This window comes from Cyprinus carpio, chromosome A1, assembly GCF_018340385.1.
Source record: "Cyprinus carpio isolate SPL01 chromosome A1, ASM1834038v1, whole genome shotgun sequence".
Lineage (NCBI taxonomy): Eukaryota > Metazoa > Chordata > Actinopteri > Cypriniformes > Cyprinidae > Cyprinus > Cyprinus carpio.
The window spans coordinates 5288633-5307105 of NC_056572.1; the positions used below are offsets into that span (position 1 = coordinate 5288633).

General features: G+C 37.2%; 2 protein-coding genes across 10 annotated transcripts; both read left to right on the top strand.

Annotated features, from left to right (window-relative positions):
* The first annotated feature begins 2045 nt into the window (after positions 1–2045).
* LOC109095492 (piggyBac transposable element-derived protein 4-like) lies at positions 2046–11273 on the top strand. 4 transcript variants are annotated; one of them, XM_042721120.1, is made up of 7 exons: positions 2046–2373; positions 8264–8341; positions 8425–8508; positions 8926–9116; positions 9261–9305; positions 9384–10652; positions 10768–11273. In XM_042721120.1, exons 1-7 carry the CDS (start codon positions 2098–2100, stop codon positions 10997–10999), a joined length of 2175 nt encoding a protein of 724 aa, XP_042577054.1. In that variant the 5' UTR covers positions 2046–2097; the 3' UTR covers positions 11000–11273. The 4 variants fall into 4 exon arrangements, with proteins under 4 accessions (XP_042577054.1, XP_042577198.1, XP_042577126.1 ...); XM_042721192.1 differs by having other exon boundaries at positions 2047–2373; positions 9411–10652; XM_042721264.1 differs by lacking the exon at positions 9261–9305 and having other exon boundaries at positions 9411–10652.
* A 1069-nt stretch (positions 11274–12342) lies between these two features.
* On the top strand, positions 12343–18395 carry LOC122134481 (piggyBac transposable element-derived protein 4-like). 6 transcript variants are annotated; one of them, XM_042721501.1, is made up of 5 exons: positions 12395–12453; positions 12614–12661; positions 12792–12964; positions 14079–15296; positions 17066–18395. In XM_042721501.1, the coding sequence occupies exons 3-5, from the start codon at positions 12810–12812 to the stop codon at positions 17598–17600; spliced, it is 1908 nt and encodes a 635-aa protein (XP_042577435.1). In that variant the 5' UTR covers positions 12395–12453; positions 12614–12661; positions 12792–12809; the 3' UTR covers positions 17601–18395. The 6 variants fall into 6 exon arrangements, with proteins under 6 accessions (XP_042577356.1, XP_042577560.1, XP_042577435.1 ...); XM_042721566.1 differs by having other exon boundaries at positions 12402–12453; positions 12795–12964; XM_042721422.1 differs by lacking the exon at positions 12614–12661 and having other exon boundaries at positions 12343–12453.
* Positions 18396–18473: the final 78 nt, after the last annotated feature.

An 18473-nucleotide genomic window follows, 5' to 3' on the forward strand; every position in this document is an offset into this window, starting at 1 on the left:
CATGGAAACGCAACTCAAAACTGCGATAGATTACGCAAATATGATTAACATTTAATTAGGTCTACAAACTGTTTGTAGACTAGACTTGGAAGACTTCCACTAGCAAAATACCAACACTATAAATAAATAAATCAATTTACAAAAATAAATAAATATATATTTAATTTTCATAATATATACATATATATAATTTATTCATGGATATGATACGAAATAGTCATGTGGGATTTGTGAACAAATTGCCCTTTTGAGTCGGATCTTCTTGTTTGAACCTATTCACAACCAGTCTGAACGATTCGTTATCGAATCAACAGCTCTCAGCACTCAAGTCAATTCATTAAAAAAATGGCATAAATTTTTTGAAATGCATTTTCGGATCAGTTTAGCTTTTGAAGCTTATAAAAAGTCCATAACTTAATTTTCAAATAGAACCATTTTGGAAGCGTTATAAATCAGGCCATAACTGCATTACCTTGTTTCAATTTTTAAATGTAGCTTGATTGACCTAAAAAACTAAAAATAAATATATTTCATAATTTACTTCTCATTCAAACCTTGTTTCAATTTTTAAATGTAGCTTGATTGACCTAAAACATTACAATTTTGTCTATTTCTGAAAATACTTTTTAAAAAATCTGAAAATAAATATATTTCATCAGATATTTTTCATGGCCTTTTAACATTTTGGCCACATACACACTTTCAGGACTTTCACGTAAGATTCAGCAGTGACAGCTGCTTTAAATTTTGATAACGAAAATTAGATGATATTTTTCCTGAGTGTGTTCAAACTTTCTGAAATACATTCTGTTGTATAGGAACAAGATATATTTATTCTTTTAAATCCAGGCATGACCAAATTGTGTATAAAAGGTGTCGTATTGGACATACTACATTAACTCATGGACATTGATCGGTGAAGAAGCACTAAAATGTCATTTCTGAAAGAGGTGTTTCTGACTATGAGTGAAAATGAGGACAGAAAATGTTAATTTTTGCAAATATTTAAAGTTTTTGGTGCAGAAAGCTTTGCTAACTTCATAAGCACTCTACCAGAAACTTAATATCTAAAACAGAAAGAAAAAATTCATGACCACTTTAAATCAGAGGGCTTTACCACCAACATGTATTTTTATGTAATCCTGAAGATTTTGGTTAGATTTTCAAGGTGTGTTTGATCAGGGTTGGAGCTGAAATCTGCAGAACGGTAGCCCGCAGAAACAGGACACCCCTGTTCTACCCTAAAATTAGCTGTGTGACACCCTACAATTTGCACAATTTTTTTACTCAAAATAAATAGAAAGGGGACTGTGTACAGGGACCCAAAGGCGCCCCCACACATTGCCCCAGAATGCACAATGATGCAATAACCAGTACAGGGGGCATAGTTAACCTTGCGACACATCTCATTGTCAATATTGAGGATAATCTTTTTTTTATATACCCTAATCTGGCAACAGATATTTCAAAATGTGATAACAGCATGAACAACATATGACTTTCAACATCTTATGACAATGTTCACAAATTAAACTAACAGTTGTACTGCTTTTTTTCTGAAAAAAGTATGATTAATATGTCTTGTCTGAAAGTCCAGCCCCGTGGGTAAACATGTTGGCTTTAGGTCAAACTAACAAAACAAGCACAGAAAATTTGAACCAAGTAATGTGGCCCTCATACACCAAACAACCTCAGCTATGAAAATGATAACAGTATTGGATGAAAAAAATTTTCTCATGCCTCCTAAAAGAAACTAAAGAATATGTATCGTGTGGTGCATGTTGCCTGTTTAAAGGGGTCCTTGATTAATATTTCACTATTTTAACTTTAGTTAATGTGTAATGTTACTGTTTAAACAAACAACATCTGCAAAGTTAAGACGCTCAAAGTTCAATGCAAAGGGAGATGATTTATTTTACAAAATTTGCTGTTTTTAGGCTTACAACACCTAGCTGGTAGGGACTACAACAAGCTTCTTCCTGGGATGGTGACATCATAAAATTAACATAAACCCTGCCCCCTGGAACACGCAACAAAGGGGGTGGGGCCATAGAAGAGGAAGAGGAAGAGAAAGAATTGTAGTAGAGTGTTGTTGCCATGCCTTCGAAACGCTGTTATTTTCACCCTGATTGCAGGTCCTCTGTATTCGGCCTTCCTAGGAATGCTGGACTTAGGGAACAGTGGTTAACTTTTATTTTTAAAACAGTTCCTGAAAAGTATAACTCCTATATAGCGCTCTGTGCTGCACATTTTACGGATGACAGCTTCCTTAATGTACGCGAGTTCAATGCCGGATTCGCACAAAAGCTTGTCATGAAAGATGGAGCAGTTCCCACTTTAAGAGGAGAAACTGTTGTTTATGGGCCACAACCTGTAAGTATGTTTTATTCTTTGTGTTTTCCATTAATAGTTTCTATCATTATATTCATGTTGTAGCAAGGACGTAAACAAGGGACAAAGCTGTTTGGCTCCGCTAGCCAGTTAGCTAAATGTAGTAATGTTACATTCAACACAGAAGCTCACAGAAGCTCCGAACGCCTTTCACATGGAAGCAGTGTATCGGAGCTCGATTCGTTTTGAGAAAAGCACGTGATCTATTACGTCCGAAGCTTCATTCGCCTGAAAACCACGTGTCTGCTTCAGTATCCGGTTCAAACAAAGCGAATCTTGCCGTTGTTATGGATCAACTGGGGGCATGCGCGTGCACGCAAATAGTTTAACCTGAGTTTCCAGCAGATGTTAGACCTCCACAGATTCGTCGCTGGGAATTTTCAACGAATTTCAAAGCTTTCTACATTATTTGTGAATGTTTGCATCATTACTGGACTCTGTTGTTTCCTCTGTCGATGTCCCAATGTAGCAGACGCCGTTTAAGGGAAGGTTTAATGCGTTTTCATATCGCGTCTCACAGACCACGCTCAGATTATTTTGTTCATGCTACATTCGTTTCAGTGGATTTTTTTTCTAATGACAATTGTAAATGCATTAAATAAGCAGTTTCCTTTGCAACGCGTGTGTAGGCAGTTGTTCAAAAATATTCCTTAAATTTGTGTCAATGTAATTTGAGCAGCAATATTGCTGTGGTTAAAGGGACCTGTCAAGCATTTTATTTTCTTTTTTTATATTGCTAAAGAATTAGTGATAAACAAGCGATAGTTTTAAATTATGCATATAATTTCGAATTAGTGACACACAAGGTGTTGAATCAAATAAACAACAATACATAGCTTCAAAGCAGCTTTACATAAAATGCATGTTTCTTTTATGAAGAGAAATCTGTTGTCAGAAATGACTGTTGATGTAATGTGCATATTGCAAAAATGTAGTTTTATAATAGAGGTCTGTCAAGTCAATCGAGGTCACCTTTATTTATATAGTGCTTTATACAACACTGATTGTGTCAAAGGAGCTTCACAGTGTTAAATACGGAAATAGTGTGTCAATAATGCAAACAAAATTCAATTCTGCTGTAAAGCAGCTCTAAAATGAGGACAATAGTCAATGGTAAGTTTCTCAGTTAAAGTCAATTCATTTTTGATTTAGTGATGCCATCCTCCTGCTCAGTTCAGTTGTGGTTTGCAGGGGATCTGTCTCTGGGGCTCATCTAGTTGTCCTGGTCTCCGCTGACATTCAGAGCAGTTGTTGTCGTCTCTAGGTACTGATCCACCATCTGGTCTGGATACAGACTGGATCTGGTTAGTTAACATCATTCAGTTAAGCACAAACATTTTAAGACAATGATTTACATATTGTGGTAGCAGCGATTACAATATAAATATAATTTTGCAGTTTTGCATGTTGATTCAGAGTTGGGATCATCTGAAGTCCTTGCAGGGGTTGTTGTCATCTCTTCGCAGGTGTTAGGGTCATCTAAAATCTTCAAAAAGGCTGAATCCAAATAATCGTGAGGTTGTTACCACTGAAATGAAAATAACTGTCATAATTCAAAGTTATATTACATATAAAGACGCCCACACTCATTATATATGAAACTGACAGACTTTTTGTCATATTTTCAGTTCAAGAAGTCTGCAATAGAGTAAATAATGAAGCTTTTCATGTTCTAATTAATGTTTGGGAGAGAGGTATCATATTCGTGTGAGATGCCAAATGATTATGAGGTTAGTGATGTGTACTGTCTTCTGCAATATTAGCCATATATGTAATAATTCATCATCACAGTATCAAATTTTCTGCCTATGTCAGTCATGAAAAAGTTGTGGCTGCTGATTGATTGTCACAGGACTTTCATATAAAAGACAGTAATGAAACTAGAAAAAGAACCTACAAGTCAGTAAGAAAGATCCTACAGCATGTAAACATGCCATACATATATCACTCATACAAACTGTGGAAAAAATGCCTTCCTGTATTCATCACATCCAGTATTAAAGAGTTTGGCTTTGAATCCTGCACTGCTCATAACATGCTTTCTACGGTCGGAAACACAAGTAGTCTGGCAAGAGACCAGTAGGCCTATGTAAAATGAAAAGCAGGAGTCACGAACTGATGAAACTTTATGTCCAGGGAAGAGGAGGCACCAGAGCTGGTTGTACAAGCATGAGATGATAAAATCAGCAGAGTAAAATCAAGCCAAAGTAGCCTTTTTTTTTTTTTTTTTTCTTCTTCACACTGACACACACTTTGCAATTCATGTTTGCTTTAGGTAGATACTGCTAATTTCTTCTTATTTTTTTTTATTTTATCTAAATCTACATATTGAGCTCAAAATTAACTTTGGCCATTAAATGACAGTCTAAGGACTGAGGCAGTGTTAAAATAAACAGATCATATATTTAATTTATTAATTTATGTTTTGTTTATTTTAGTGCCAGTACACAGACACAAATGAATGACTTTGACAATAAACATTATTTATATAAAATATAATAAAACAAAGAATCAATTGTAGAACCAGCAACACTTTGGAAGTAATTAGTCATTTTTATGACCACTAGATGACAGCAGAATAAACCGTTTTAAGAAGCTTCGAGTAATAAACCTTTTTTCAGATACAATCGTGTTGAAAGAACGCTTCAGTTTGCCATCACTAGCTAAATGCGAATTCATACTTATCCGACAAACGAATGTTTGTGTTTGTTAGCGCCGAAAGCTCGCGATATAAATAGTTATTGTTTCCCTAAAGAAAGAATCGACTCTGAAGAGCCTAAAACGAGTCGTCAGTAATCCGAATCCCACTTCCGTGACGGCTACACGTAAAACATTTGCATAATGCCTGCCTAGTTTGCGTCGAGCGTCCTCAAACAACACTGTGGCTCGTTCCTGTGGTTAACATCATGTCAAGAAGACGCTGTGTCCTACGCTGTGAAAGTAAATTCGTTTTATTTTCACTTCCGAAAGACGAGGCTGCAAAGAATCAGTGGTTAAGATTCATTTTCTCCACTGTACCACAGCAGTACAACCCCAATCTTGGTTTGTGTTCCCGTCATTTTACTGATGACTGCTTTTCTAATCTCGGGGAGTTCAAGGCGAGATTCACAAAACGCTTGCTCTGAATAAAATCCTCAAAACACAATTTATTTGGACCAGCTGGCTCCACTGAATCACATCCTGTAAGTATGATAAATAATAGATGCATAGAGCGTTCAAAACACGGAACAAAGGGCGTATCGTTTACAATATTGTCTCCCAAAACAAAAAAGCGATTCTGAACTGCATGAAACGAGCCGAATCCCTGCCTTGCTTCATGCAGAAAAGCTCTTCACGCAAGCCTGCGTACGTCTATCAAATTTGCATAATGCCCGCCTTTGGTTTTCATTGGCTGTCCGCGAGCAACGTTTGCTTTGACCCGCCCTCAAGCTGAGGGAGGCCCGGAAGAGTTTGGTTTGTGTTGTTACAATGTCTAGAAGGCGCTGTTTTCTGCGCTGCGAAAGCAAATCCTCTTTGCATTTACTCCCAAAGCACGAGGAAGTGAAGAGTCAGTGGTTAAAATAAATTTTTACAGTGACACCACATCAGTATATCTCCAATAACCTTTTGTTGTGTTCTGACGGCTGCTTCTTAAAACTTGGTGAGGAAAAAATATTATGAATGTCAGTGGCTATCAGCTGCAGGCAAATATTGTACAAACTTGTCTTAAACGTATCATACATATTCAAAAGTAATATGAAATAAGAAAATGCTAAATATTTCTTAGCTGAAATGTAGACTTTCAGTTTTAGGGGTCAACTCAAAGTCAAGGCAATTCAAATTTGTTGTGAGTGGTTAATATGGTACACCATCATATGGTTGGATAATTTTTTCCACCTTAACATGGTAAAACATTACATTACATTTAAATTAAACTAGGGCTGCACGATTAATCGCATGCATTTCAATTACATTACATTTAAAACTAGGGCTACATTAATCGCATACATTGTCTCAAATTAAACAATAAAAAACGGAGCGGCAGAAATTACCCTGTCCCAGCTATAATATATAAAAAAATCGCTTGTGAACATATCTTGTCAGTCTAAACAAAACAACCGTAATCACGGAACCGGCTTTACAAGCAGTTCAAGAACTGTAGGCAATCTAGGTGGGAGATGCGCCCCAATGGTCAGAATATTATAGACAAAAGAATAATGATTACAAGCAGTTCAGAGTCAAGTATTATGTTTGCAATACAAAAGAACCATATCATTTTTATAATAAGTCCTTTATGGGAAGTGGCTCATAGTCTGAAAACTTTAGCATGATGTGGAAAATAATATTGGAGTCAGTTTGTTACTTTATTTTATTAGTGTTCATTTATTTTATTAAACTGGATAAATTGCTTCACCTTTTTATATTTTATGTGGTGTCATGATTTACTTTTGATTAAAACAAAGGTTTATTATTGTATATTTGTTTGGCATTTCGTTTATTGTATACCCTTTAAATTTGCTTATTGAAAGGACAACAGCAGCAGCATGGTGTAACATCTATTTGAAAGTTTTTGGTACTTGCTACCTTATATCTTTCCTCTTTCCTTTCATTCTTTTCATGGCTTTGGAAAACTTGTCTTGGATGTTTCTCTACATCGCTTTTTGCATCCCCACCACTTTTTGAAAGCCTTTGAAAAAATATATACAGTGGGTACGGAAAGTATTCAAACCCCCTTAAATTTTTCACTCTTTGTTATATTGCAGCCGTTTGCTAAAATCATTTAAATTCATTTTTTTTTCCTCATTAATGTACACACAGCACCCCATATTGACAGAAAAACACAATATTGTTATCCCTTTTGCACATTTATTAAAAAAGAAACCACTGTTGATTGTGTGTTTAGGTTCGTTTGGTGCTGTGCAGACCGGTCGGTGTGCCGCAGGAGTGATTGGAAAGCAGACGACTCTCTTTATGCTTTTGGATCGCTTTCGTGATGCTTTGGTGTAGTGTGCCGATCGGCCTGCATGGTGCCGATGCATCTCGAACAAGCCTGTTGTGTTTAGCGCTGCCACACTAGCGTTACTGGGAAAGATGAGACATATTCAGTGATATAAGACCTGGCTCTGTGGTAGCTCTCTAGCCTGTGAGAAGGCTCGCCCGTTGAACCAACTCGGAACCGGCAATAGCACTGGCTCTGAACTAGCACCAAGTTCATGCTGGTGGAAAAGGGGTATAAGTGATGTACCTGCCTCGCTGTCTTATAATACAAACAGTATATCTATTCCAGAGAGGGTTTTTTACTTTTTACGATTTTTAACTTCTAATAATTTAACTTCTTGATAACTGTATCATGTAATTTGTGTGCTTAACTTAATTCATAAGAGCAGCATATTTAATCTAAATGTGAAAATATAAAGCATTCTGTTTACTTCATCACTACAGTGACCTTTTATATGTCAAAAGATCAAAATAATTGTTTTCTCAGTTCATGACCCTGTTAACATATCCACTCAAAATTGGCCAAGTACTTGAAATGAAAAGCAAAGCTGCATTTAAGGTAGTGAAAGAACATCCAAATAAATGCATATACAATATTCTTTGAAATGCGACATGGTTCATGATAATTTTGTTACAAGTTCTTTCTTCATTCTTCCAGCAAATGTTGCATTGAAGTTCTTTATTGTTGAATGTGGCACCACATTTTTTTAAGTGCTTTGTGCAGGCTTTGCAAGGCTTTCATATTTTAACCAATTAAAAATTAATTTTGGGATACAAATATGATATTTGGGGATTTTGTGACTGCCCTGCAATGTCATTATCTTTTCTAATCTGCATTTGCATCTCTGTGTTAACATATTTCATAATTGTGTTTTGTTTTTTTGTTTTTTTTCAGGACAATTCTGGAAAAAATGGGCTCGCTGGGAAAAGTGACACTGTTGCAAGACCCCCCAAAACATGGGACAGTTTAAAAGTATGCAAATTAATAAACGCATCTTTACTGAATTTTGTTGTGGTGGTATTGTTAAGTGGCAAGGTTTATTTCCTCTGCCTTAGGATTCCAAGTGTCCAGAGTCATGTGACGGTGTGAGTGGGAAACCCACTGCTGCAGTGTGCTTTAGTTTGTTTCCAACACATGCTGTAAGTGCCAGACCAACCACAACAGACTGGGCTATCTGACCAATCATAGCAGACTAGGCTATTTAGAAAGGAGAGGTTTAGAGAGATCAGATCCTTGAACAAATGGTTTCAGGCACAGTGATGAAAAGAAGTGATGCTGCAATGTATATAATGAAATTTTTAAAAATGTAAGGTTTTTTTTTTTTTTTTTTTTTTTTTTTTTTTTTTTGAAGCATGAAAACATATTGTAGGAGACCTCCAAAACAAAATTATGAAACATCAAAATAGCATAATAGGGGCACTTTAAGAAAAAAACTGTTGGGTTTGTGAATAAATGAATAAAACAAAACTGAATTTTGGTTTATGTTGTATAATTTGGCTTCCAGAAAGAAAGAAAAAAATCACTAACTCATTGTTTACCCATCTAAAATGCAACAGCAAACATCTGCAACATATGATCTTCGGCATACTGCTGCGGGTCCCAAGAGAATTACTACAAATGTCCTGGAAGATATTACAGCCAGTTGTGACGAAGATCTTGATATATGTGACCTGGACAGTGTGGCCAGCAGTGTGGACAGCGCAGCAGAGGAGATGTTTATTGATGGTCTTGACCCTGTTCTAGATGGGTAAGTTTCTTTTTTATTTAGTACTAAATAACAATGCAAGTATGCTTTGATTGGTCATTTTATTGTCAGCCTGTTCATTTAGATTGTGGAGTATTTAAATATTAATTGCTAATTCTGTTTTTTACTTCTTGTGCCATGCCATAGGCCTTCACATGACATTTACTCACCAGAGGAGGATTGCGATTCAGAGTATGCTTTGAGTGGTCATTTTATTGCCAGCCTGTTCATTTAGATTGTGGAGTATTTAAATATTAATTGGTAAATCTGTTTTTTACTTCTTGTGCCATGCCATAGGCCTTCACATAACATTTACTCACCAGAGGAGGACTGTGATTCAGTGGCCAGCCCACAGCATAGAAAGAGATCACGTCTGTCTTACACATGTTCTACTACTGGAAGAGATGTCAGGGAAGATGAAAACGATGGTTCATCTGGAACATCAAATGAAAAGTGGCATAGCTCAGATGATGCAGATATTAAGCCACCCCATCTAGACTTCACACCTGTCCAAGAACCTGGGCCACAGATTTTACCAAATAGGTGCACTAGTCCTCTGCAATTTTTTCAACTGCTGTTTCCAAAAAAAATGTGGCAGACCATTGTAGTCCACACTAATGACTATGGAGCAAAGTGCCATGAGAAAAAGGGCAAAGTGTGGGACTACATTTGTCAAAAAGACTTGAAGTCATACATAGCACTGGTAATTTACATGAGTATGTTTAGGTGCTCTTCATTGACAGACTATTGGAGTGTGTCTGAGCACTTCAGTCTGTCCTTTCCAGCAAAACTCATGTCTTACAAGAAATTTCTGTCAATCTCCAAAGCCCTTCATCTAAGTGATAGCAAGGAGGATGAGAAGAACAGCTTTAGGAAGGGAACGGCAGCCTATGAACGGTTAGGTAAAATTCAACCTCTGTATCAAGTCATTAGGGAGGCCTGCAAGACCTTTTTTCATCCTTTTCAGAACATCACCATCGTTGAAAGAATGGTCACATCGCAGGAGAAAACTGTACTGAAGCGCTGTGTGAAAAACAAATCCCCAAATATGGGGTACAAACTCTTTGCTCTGACAGACTGCACCTGTGGCTATACGTGGGACTTCTTTATTTACGAGGGCAAGTCATGTGCGTCACAGAATGTGGGCCTCAGCTATGAGTCTGTTATGGCATTGGTGGATGAAAATACGTTGGGCTCTGGGTACAAACTGTTTGTGGACAAATTTTACACCAGCCCCACACTCTTCAGAGACCTCTTGTATAAAAAGATCTGGGCTTGTGGCCCCATTTGGACAAACAGGACAGGTTTCCCAAAAACAGTTGTGAACAGATTGTCGAAGAACGCTCCACGCGGCACCATGCGCTGGATCAGGGATGACAGTCTTCTGTTTGTTGAGTGGAAAGACTCACAGGAAGTGCAGATGTGCTCCACCTTCCATAAAGCCTTTGAAGGTGATACTGTGCAGAGAAAGGTGAAAAGCGATACACATCGGACCATTGTGGAGGTTCCCATTCCAGCTGTGGTGCTGGACTACAACAGGTTAGGAGAATTTATTTGGTGTTCCTTGTTTTTATTTATTGTACCTGTGCCTTTAATGCATTAAATGCCTTGATCTTTTTAGAGTTTGAAATATGCATTTTATATTTCCACACAGGAACATGGAAGTAGTTGATTTGTCGGATCGCATTACTGGACATTACCGAGCTCTGCTCAAACCGCGAAAGTGGTATCAATGTGTGTTTTACCACTTTTTGGACATCATTGTAGAGAACGCATTCATCATGCAGGAACTAATGGCCAAGGGAAAGAACAAGAAGCCTTTGACCAGAAAGGCATTCTTGGAGATGCTTATTTTAGAGCTTACAGAATTGTGTCCTCAAGACTAAGCTCCGGTTCCCTCAGTTCGCTCTTTTAGATCCTCCTCGGCAGTTCCTTCTGTGTTCCACAAGGCAAAGCATATAACAGCGGACAGCGCTGGCAGGCTCTGCAGCCAGAAAACACTAGCCACGTGTGAGACTTATGACCTGATGTGCTTCTGATTTATGGCTTCAGTATGTAACAGTGTCACCATGGTGCATTCATTCAAAAAAACATCAGAATATGTAAATTAAATATAATTTACATTGTAAAGTGGAATAAATGGTTTTGAATGGAATTAAATTCTGCGTTTTATGTGTTTGTTTGGTTTATACATGAGAAAACATTTGGTCAAATCAACGTGGTTCCACACTCATTTTGTAGGTTATTTTGAGGTAATGCAGTGGTTATTGGCTACATTTTATCTGCCACAGATTCTTTATTTATTTTCTTTACAGAAAAGAGATTATTTTAGAATTATGCATCTGCTATCCTGCAAAAACATTTATACAGAGATCTTGTAATGACTGTCAGTTACTCTTTCTGTGTTGACAGACAGATAAATAGATATAGAGCTACTATATTGAGAGTCCGTCAGTGAGTTTCATCGCAAGAGGAAAGTTTAACTTCTCACACATTACCTGCTCGTGTTACAAATAAAACATTCTGGAAATGTATTTACGACCTCATTAAATGACACTTCAGTCAAGATGCATTAAAACAGTCAAAACATTTTCTGCGAAGATATGTAAATTCATTTTAGCACTGTTTAATGTATGGCTGAAGGCTGTATTTAAGTTCTAAATGGCTTTGTTTTAATGTGCTGAAACAAACTGAACTTTTTTTTTTTTTTTTTTTTTTTGTACTGAAATTACCATGGTTACGAAACAGGGTGGGATTCTGGGTTCGAATGGTTCTGTCATACTGCCCCTGGCCGTTTAAAATGAATCGATTCGCGGGAAAACCCAAACAAATCTTAAGAATTAACTGTTAACTTTATTTCTTAAGAAAATACCTACTTTTATAGAAGTTTTATAGATTTCTTATGTGAAGTAGAACATTTAATTAAACCACTAAGATTAATTAATAACGAAAAAAAAATATTTCTTTTTTGAGGAGATATGTACCTTTCATGTATCGTGATTAATACTTGGTTTAATGTGTTTTTGTGTCTTTTTATTATTATTATTATTATTTATTTTTATAATCCTCTTTACTCGTTCTGTTCCTCCTTTTTTTCTCTCGCTCTCTCTCTCTTCTCTTCCATTAGTTCAGATGACTTTGGATGTATTGTTAATACATTTTATGTAATGTATGCTAAGTTGTATCTCATTAATGTCATTTTTGAATTTGCAATAAGAATAAATAAATACAAAGAATCGATTCGCGGGAAATACACCCCTTCACTAATTACGTCACTTCCTGTGAACTCCCGCGCGGAGAGCAAGTGAACTTATGTGATTGTTGCTTACATCTCTAGCAGGTGAGTTGTTTAGGTTTTTGGCTAATCTTCGAAACAGTTAACACTATATATTATTTGCGGGTCTGTCAGCTTACTCACCAGGTTTTAAGTTTAAGTATAGTTTACTATGAGCGCGTGTCTTGTTCGTTTAAAGAGACTGAGTTTAAATTCTTATCTGTAGTCAACAACGGCGCACAAACAACGACTTGCTTGATCTGCGTGCTAAACGGTATGGCATTATATAGAACACTGAAATAAAAATAATATACGAATTTGAGATTATAGTGGCATGTGGTTTGTTAGTACTCCCTAAAACACGCAGAGGCCACTAATTCAATGTTTACTCGCCTTACATTCAGCAGGATACATTCGCATCGATGGATCCAAAGAAAAGTACTGAGAATGGCGTGGAGGCCAGCATAGCCAGCAATGATGAAGATCTTTATGTTTGTGACCAGTACAGTGTGGCCAGCAGTGTGGACAGCGCAGCAGAGGAAATGTTAAGGAATGGTCTTGATCCTGTTCTAGATTGGTGAGTTTTTCTACACGTTTTCTTGAGACACATTTATTTTCTTTTAACAACGTTTTAGCACTCGCATTTATAATGTGGGTTAAATATTATGTTTGACGCAAATAAATGTTATTGTATGGAATTCGTCATAACAGCAAGTTGGAATGGGGATTCAATGGAATCATTGAAGATCCATAGCAAATAATTAAATTTTTATAATCTTAAAATCCATACCTATAATAGCAAAGGACTATGCTTTTATTTATGTATGTATAGTAAAACACCAGCAACAACATGCCACTAGGGGCCTTCTGACACAATTAAGTATAAAAATAAAATACCTTTCACTCCAGAGGTCTACAATGTGTTACTGTGTCTATAAATCACATATTAACAAGTAAGAATATAAACTACTTTTTTTTTTTTTTTTTTTTAATGGAAGAGCATCAGACTTTGTACTTGTGAAATTGTTAAACATAAAGTCTTAAAGTCCTGTGTACATATGAGTATGAAGATGAATATTTGAATGAACAGCAGTTAATGTGTCATTTGCATGACGTGACAGATTTTTCCCCCTTGTGTACTGGTGTTCTTATCTCTTTTTCATCTAAGAAAACAGGCTAACCAATATGATTCATGCTTTTGGTCACATGCCCAGAGCCACTACTGTTATATAAAACTACAACTTTGTGGCGCTCACGAACAGACTATTTTGCTAAGTGACTGTAAATAGCTAAGGAGGAATTCAAAACTGACTCTCTTGTTTCTGTACTCTTGTATTTGCCGTCTTATGAACACCATAGCAAAAACAAAAATATGAATGGCTGTTTAAAAACATGTTAATAATGTTTGAGTAGTTCTCTGTGACAAGCAGGTTAGGAACAAAATTGTGCAGTGCTGCGTTGTGTACTGGTGTAACTGCTGTATTTCTGCTCTTCTAGGAGTGGAACCTACTGTCAGTGAATTTCTGTGTTCATTCAGCCCATCTGCCAATTTTATGCATTTGTCTGAACCAACAAATCGCATGCAAAAACAGACTGAACATTTGTGTTGGTGTGAACACAGGCACTTAATCAACACAGTTGTGAAGAACCTTGCTAATCGTTTTTTTTCTTCTTCTTGTCCCATGGAATAGGCCTTCACCTGATATTTACTCACCAGATGAGGACTGTGACCTACAGCAGAGAAAGAGATCCCGTCGGTCTTCCACATGTTCTGCTGCTGGAGCAGATGGCAGGGAGAGTGAAAATGATGGCGTATCAACAGAAAGGTGGCGCAGCTTAGATGAAACAGATGTTGAACCGCTTCAGCTCGACTTCACACCCGTCCAAGAACCTGGACCAAAGTTTTTACCAAGCAATTGTAGCAGTCCTCTGCAGTTTTTTCAGTTGTTCTTTCCAAAAAAAACGATGCAGTCTATTGTAGGGCACACAAATGTCTATGGGAGCAAGTGCAAGGATGTGGGTAATCCTTGGCTCTACCTTTCTCTGAAAGACTTGAAGTCGTACATAGGACTAGTAATTTACACAGGTCTTTTGAAGTGCTCTTTACTGACAGAATATTGGAGGAAGTCCCAGTACTTCAGTCCATCCTTTCCTGCACATGTCATGTCTTACCAAAAATTTGTGACAATTGCCAATACTCTTCATTTCAGCGATACCATTGAAGATGAGAAAAATTACTTGAAGAAGGGAACAGCAGCCTATGAACAGTTAGGTAAAATTCTGCCTCTATATCAACTCATTCGAGAGGCGTGCAAGACCCATTTTCATCCCTTTCAGAACATCACCATTGATGAAAGAATATTGGCAGCACAGCCTAGAACTGGACTCAAACAATCCATGGAAGACAAATCTACAGATAGAGGATACAAACTCTTTGCTCTGACAGACTGCACCTGTGGCTATACGTGGGACTTCTTTATTTACGAGGGGAAGTCATGTGCATCACAGAATGTGGGCCTGAGCTATGAGTCCGTTATGGCATTGTTGGATGAAAATACGTTGGGCTCTGGGTACAAACTGTTTGTGGATAAATTTTACACCAGCCCCACACTCTTCAGGGACCTCTTGTATAAAAAGATCTGGGCTTGTGGCCCCATTTGGACAAACAGGACAGGTTTCCCAAAAACAGTTGTGAACAGATTGTCAAAGAACGCTCCACGCGGCACCATGCGCTGGATCAGGGATGACAGTCTTCTGTTTGTTGAGTGGAAAGACTCACAGGTAGTGCAGATGTGCTCCACCTTCCATAAAGCCTTTGAAGGTGATACTGTGCAGAGAAAGGTGAAAAGCGATACACATCGGACCCTTGTGGAGGTTCCCATTCCAGCTGTGGTGCTGGACTACAACAGGTTAGTAGAATTTCAGTGATGGTCCTTTGGCCTGTTTCATGGAACCAGTTCCAGGTAACAGTGAGTGTATTTTTTTTTTTTGGGGGGGGGGGGGGGGGGTCAAGATGATGGATTGGTGTATTGGTATAGAAAATTACCCCCCTTTAAAAATAATCAAATTTTGTTACTTTGAAGCCTGAAATGAAGATGCTGTTTTATCCAGCTGTATTTACTCAGTGCAAATTGGAACATACAACACAAACAATAAAAAAAACAAAACAAAAAACAAAATCAAAAAACAGAAAAAACTAACACCCAAAAATAAAAACCACCTCCTAAAAACAACCTATCAGGTGTAGCTGATCACCTTCTCAATGGCACACAAAGCCATTTGACGTTCACCTGTGATCAGCTGTGGTCATTTTGATTAGCTCACCATGAAAAGAGCTTTCCTGGAGCATTCTGTCCCTGGTAGTGCAACTGAAGAAAACAATCAGGTGGCAAGGCACTATCAAAAGATCTCCAGGATAAAGTCGTGGACAGGCACAAGTCAGGAGATGGATACAAAAAAAAATGTCAAAGGCTTTCAATGCCTAGAAGCACAGTGAAGTCTATTATTAAGAAGTGGAAGGTATTTGGTACAACACAGACCCTTCCTGGATCAGGACGTCACTCCAAACTGGATGAAAGAGACTGGAGGAAACTGGTCAGAGAGGCTACCAAGAGGCCTACAGCAACTCTGAAGCAGTTGCAGGAATTTATGACAAAGAGTGGTCATTGTGTGCATGACAACAATACCACAAATTCTCCATAGAAATATAAAACCAAAACCAAATTAGCCACTCCTCAAGAAAGGCCACATGCAGTCACGACTGAGCTTTGCCAAAACACACTGTGAAGGTTCTACGGCAGATGAGACTTAAATTGAATTATAAACTCAAAACCAAATGATATGGCTGGTGAAAATCCAATACAGTTCACCATCCAAATAACAGCATTCCTACAGTAAAGCATGGAGGTGGTCATATCCTGTTATGGGGTGTTTCTCTGCAGCAGGGACTGGAGCACTTGTCAGGAAAAAAGGTAAAATGGATGGGGCAAAATACCATCAAATTCTCAATCTGCTGCCCTCTGCCAGAAAGTTGTCAGGCAAAACGGAGCACACTGTGGTTGAAAAACAAAAAAAACAATGTCCTAAGGAGAAAAAGATGAATGTCCTTGCGTGGACCAGTTAGAGCCCAGACTTAAACCTAAAAAAAAATCTAATGAAGGAAAATCGTTGCAAAGGCTGCAGTCCACAAATGGTCACCATCAAATTTAACTGAATTTGAGCAGTGTTGCAAGAAGGGTGCAAAGTTAGTAGAGACATATCCCAACAAACTAAAGGCTGTAATTAAAACAAAAAGTTCAAAAAAAATCCTAAAAAAAGGGGTGTGATACTTTTTCCAACTCCGTGAATCTGTTTTTGTTTTCTTAGAGGTTACCGTTATATCTTTCACTCGGACATCATAAAAAACAAAAACTAAACAAAAACTTCACCCCACTTCATCAAAAATGTGATATTATAAATACCCACTATTAACAATATTCAATTCCTTTAAATTAATATAAATATGTGTTAAATGCTTTAGAATATTTATATATAGATATATATATATATAATATAATATATATATAATGAATCTTGTTTCCTTTTAAGTTCTTTTTGAACCTATATTAAAAAAAAATTAAATTATAAGTTTAAAGTTAACGTTTAACTTTAAAATGTTGGCTTTTTTCTTTCCACCCAGGATTGTGGGGACAGTGGAGCCATCCAGTTTCATCACTGGACATTACAGAGTTCTACATAAACCAAAAAAGTGGTATCAGTGTGTTTTTTATCACCTTTTGGACATTGCCGTAGATAATGCTTTCATTTTGCATAAACTGGTGGCCAAAAGAAAAAAACAAAAAGCTCTGACACGGAAGACATTCCTCGAGATGCTTGTTTTAGAGCTTATAGAAATGGATGGCGAGAACAGGTTTGAAGCTGCATCGGTTTCCTCGGCTAATCCTGCGGCTCTCAACTCGTCTTCTCCTTCTGCTCCTGTCTCAGCTCCTCCATCTCCTGAATCATCACTTCCTGAAGGAACCCACAGGCCCAAGCACTTCATGCCGGACAGTGCTCTCGGTAGGCGCAAGTGCAAGCTCTGCCACCTGAAAACTCCAGTCGTGTGTGTGACTTGTGAAGTGCCATTGTGCTTTCAACCCAAGCGTGACTGTTTTAATCAGTGGCATGAACACAAGGTTTTTATTCGTGATGGGTTTAACTTTGAATCTACGTAAATATGTTTGAAGTTGACCCTGCTTCATTTCCTGACACTAATTTGAATATTTAAGTAAAAGTTTGTATGGGTATGGGTAGTATTTCCAATATCATCTGCTAACTCATCTACTTTTGCCACAGAATATGTAGAAGAATCAATGGAGGACATAAAGGTCTTGTGGAATTGTCAGTGCTACACTACCTTTCAAACGTTTGGGGCTGATCATTTTTCACAGAGGCTGCATTTATTTGATTAAAAAAATACTATAAAACAGTACATTCTTCAGTGTTGCATAACCCTTCAGAAATCATTCTAATATAATTAAGTCACTGCATCAGCAGCATGCAGGCACATTTAACACTCTTTTGCCAAGATGTTCCATTCTGGTTATTTAATTTTTTTTTATTTTTTTTATTTTTTTTTTTGCCAAACTCAGGTAACCTAAAATGTGCATCGTGTAGTTACATCAAGGGTCAAATGAAATATAAATAGCACACTGAAGTTAAAAGTTACAATTTTTTGTGCGTGTGCTGTACAGGTCTGGTTTAAAGAATGTTTTTGCTATTATAAAACAATTGTGAACACTGTTATATATATTTGTTAATTTAGGCAGTCCGTTTTTTTTTTCTTTTTGGGTCTGTGTGTGTAAATATGTGTATTTTGTTATCTCATGTTGGTTACAGTTTTTTGCTTATAAAAATATTTAAAAAGAAAAAAGTGTTTTTGCTCAGGTGGCCGAAATCTCTGCCCAACAGAGAAAAATCAATATCAAATGGAAAAACACAGGGAAGAAATAAAGAAGAGCCCATTTCATTCTTACATTGCTTGACAGCAAGTCTGAAATATAAAGTTTGAGGATGCGCAATGCTAGAGTTAGGTCAAGTGCTGCATT

Excerpts from the sequence above, each read along its gene's own strand:
- LOC122134481 (XM_042721422.1), top strand. The coding sequence starts at position 12,810 with ATGGATCCAAAGAAAAGTACTGAGAATGGCGTGGAGGCCAGCATAGCC. Across the intron at positions 12,965-14,078 it reads CTTGATCCTGTTCTAGATTG|GCCTTCACCTGATATTTACT; the intron begins GTGAGTTTTTCT and ends CCCATGGAATAG. Across the intron at positions 15,297-17,065 it reads GTGGTGCTGGACTACAACAG|GATTGTGGGGACAGTGGAGC; the intron begins GTTAGTAGAATT and ends CTTTCCACCCAG.
- LOC109095492 (XM_042721120.1), top strand. The coding sequence starts at position 2,098 with ATGCCTTCGAAACGCTGTTATTTTCACCCTGATTGCAGGTCCTCTGTA. Across the intron at positions 8,342-8,424 it reads AAACATGGGACAGTTTAAAA|GATTCCAAGTGTCCAGAGTC; the intron begins GTATGCAAATTA and ends CCTCTGCCTTAG. Across the intron at positions 9,117-9,260 it reads CTTGACCCTGTTCTAGATGG|GCCTTCACATGACATTTACT; the intron begins GTAAGTTTCTTT and ends GCCATGCCATAG.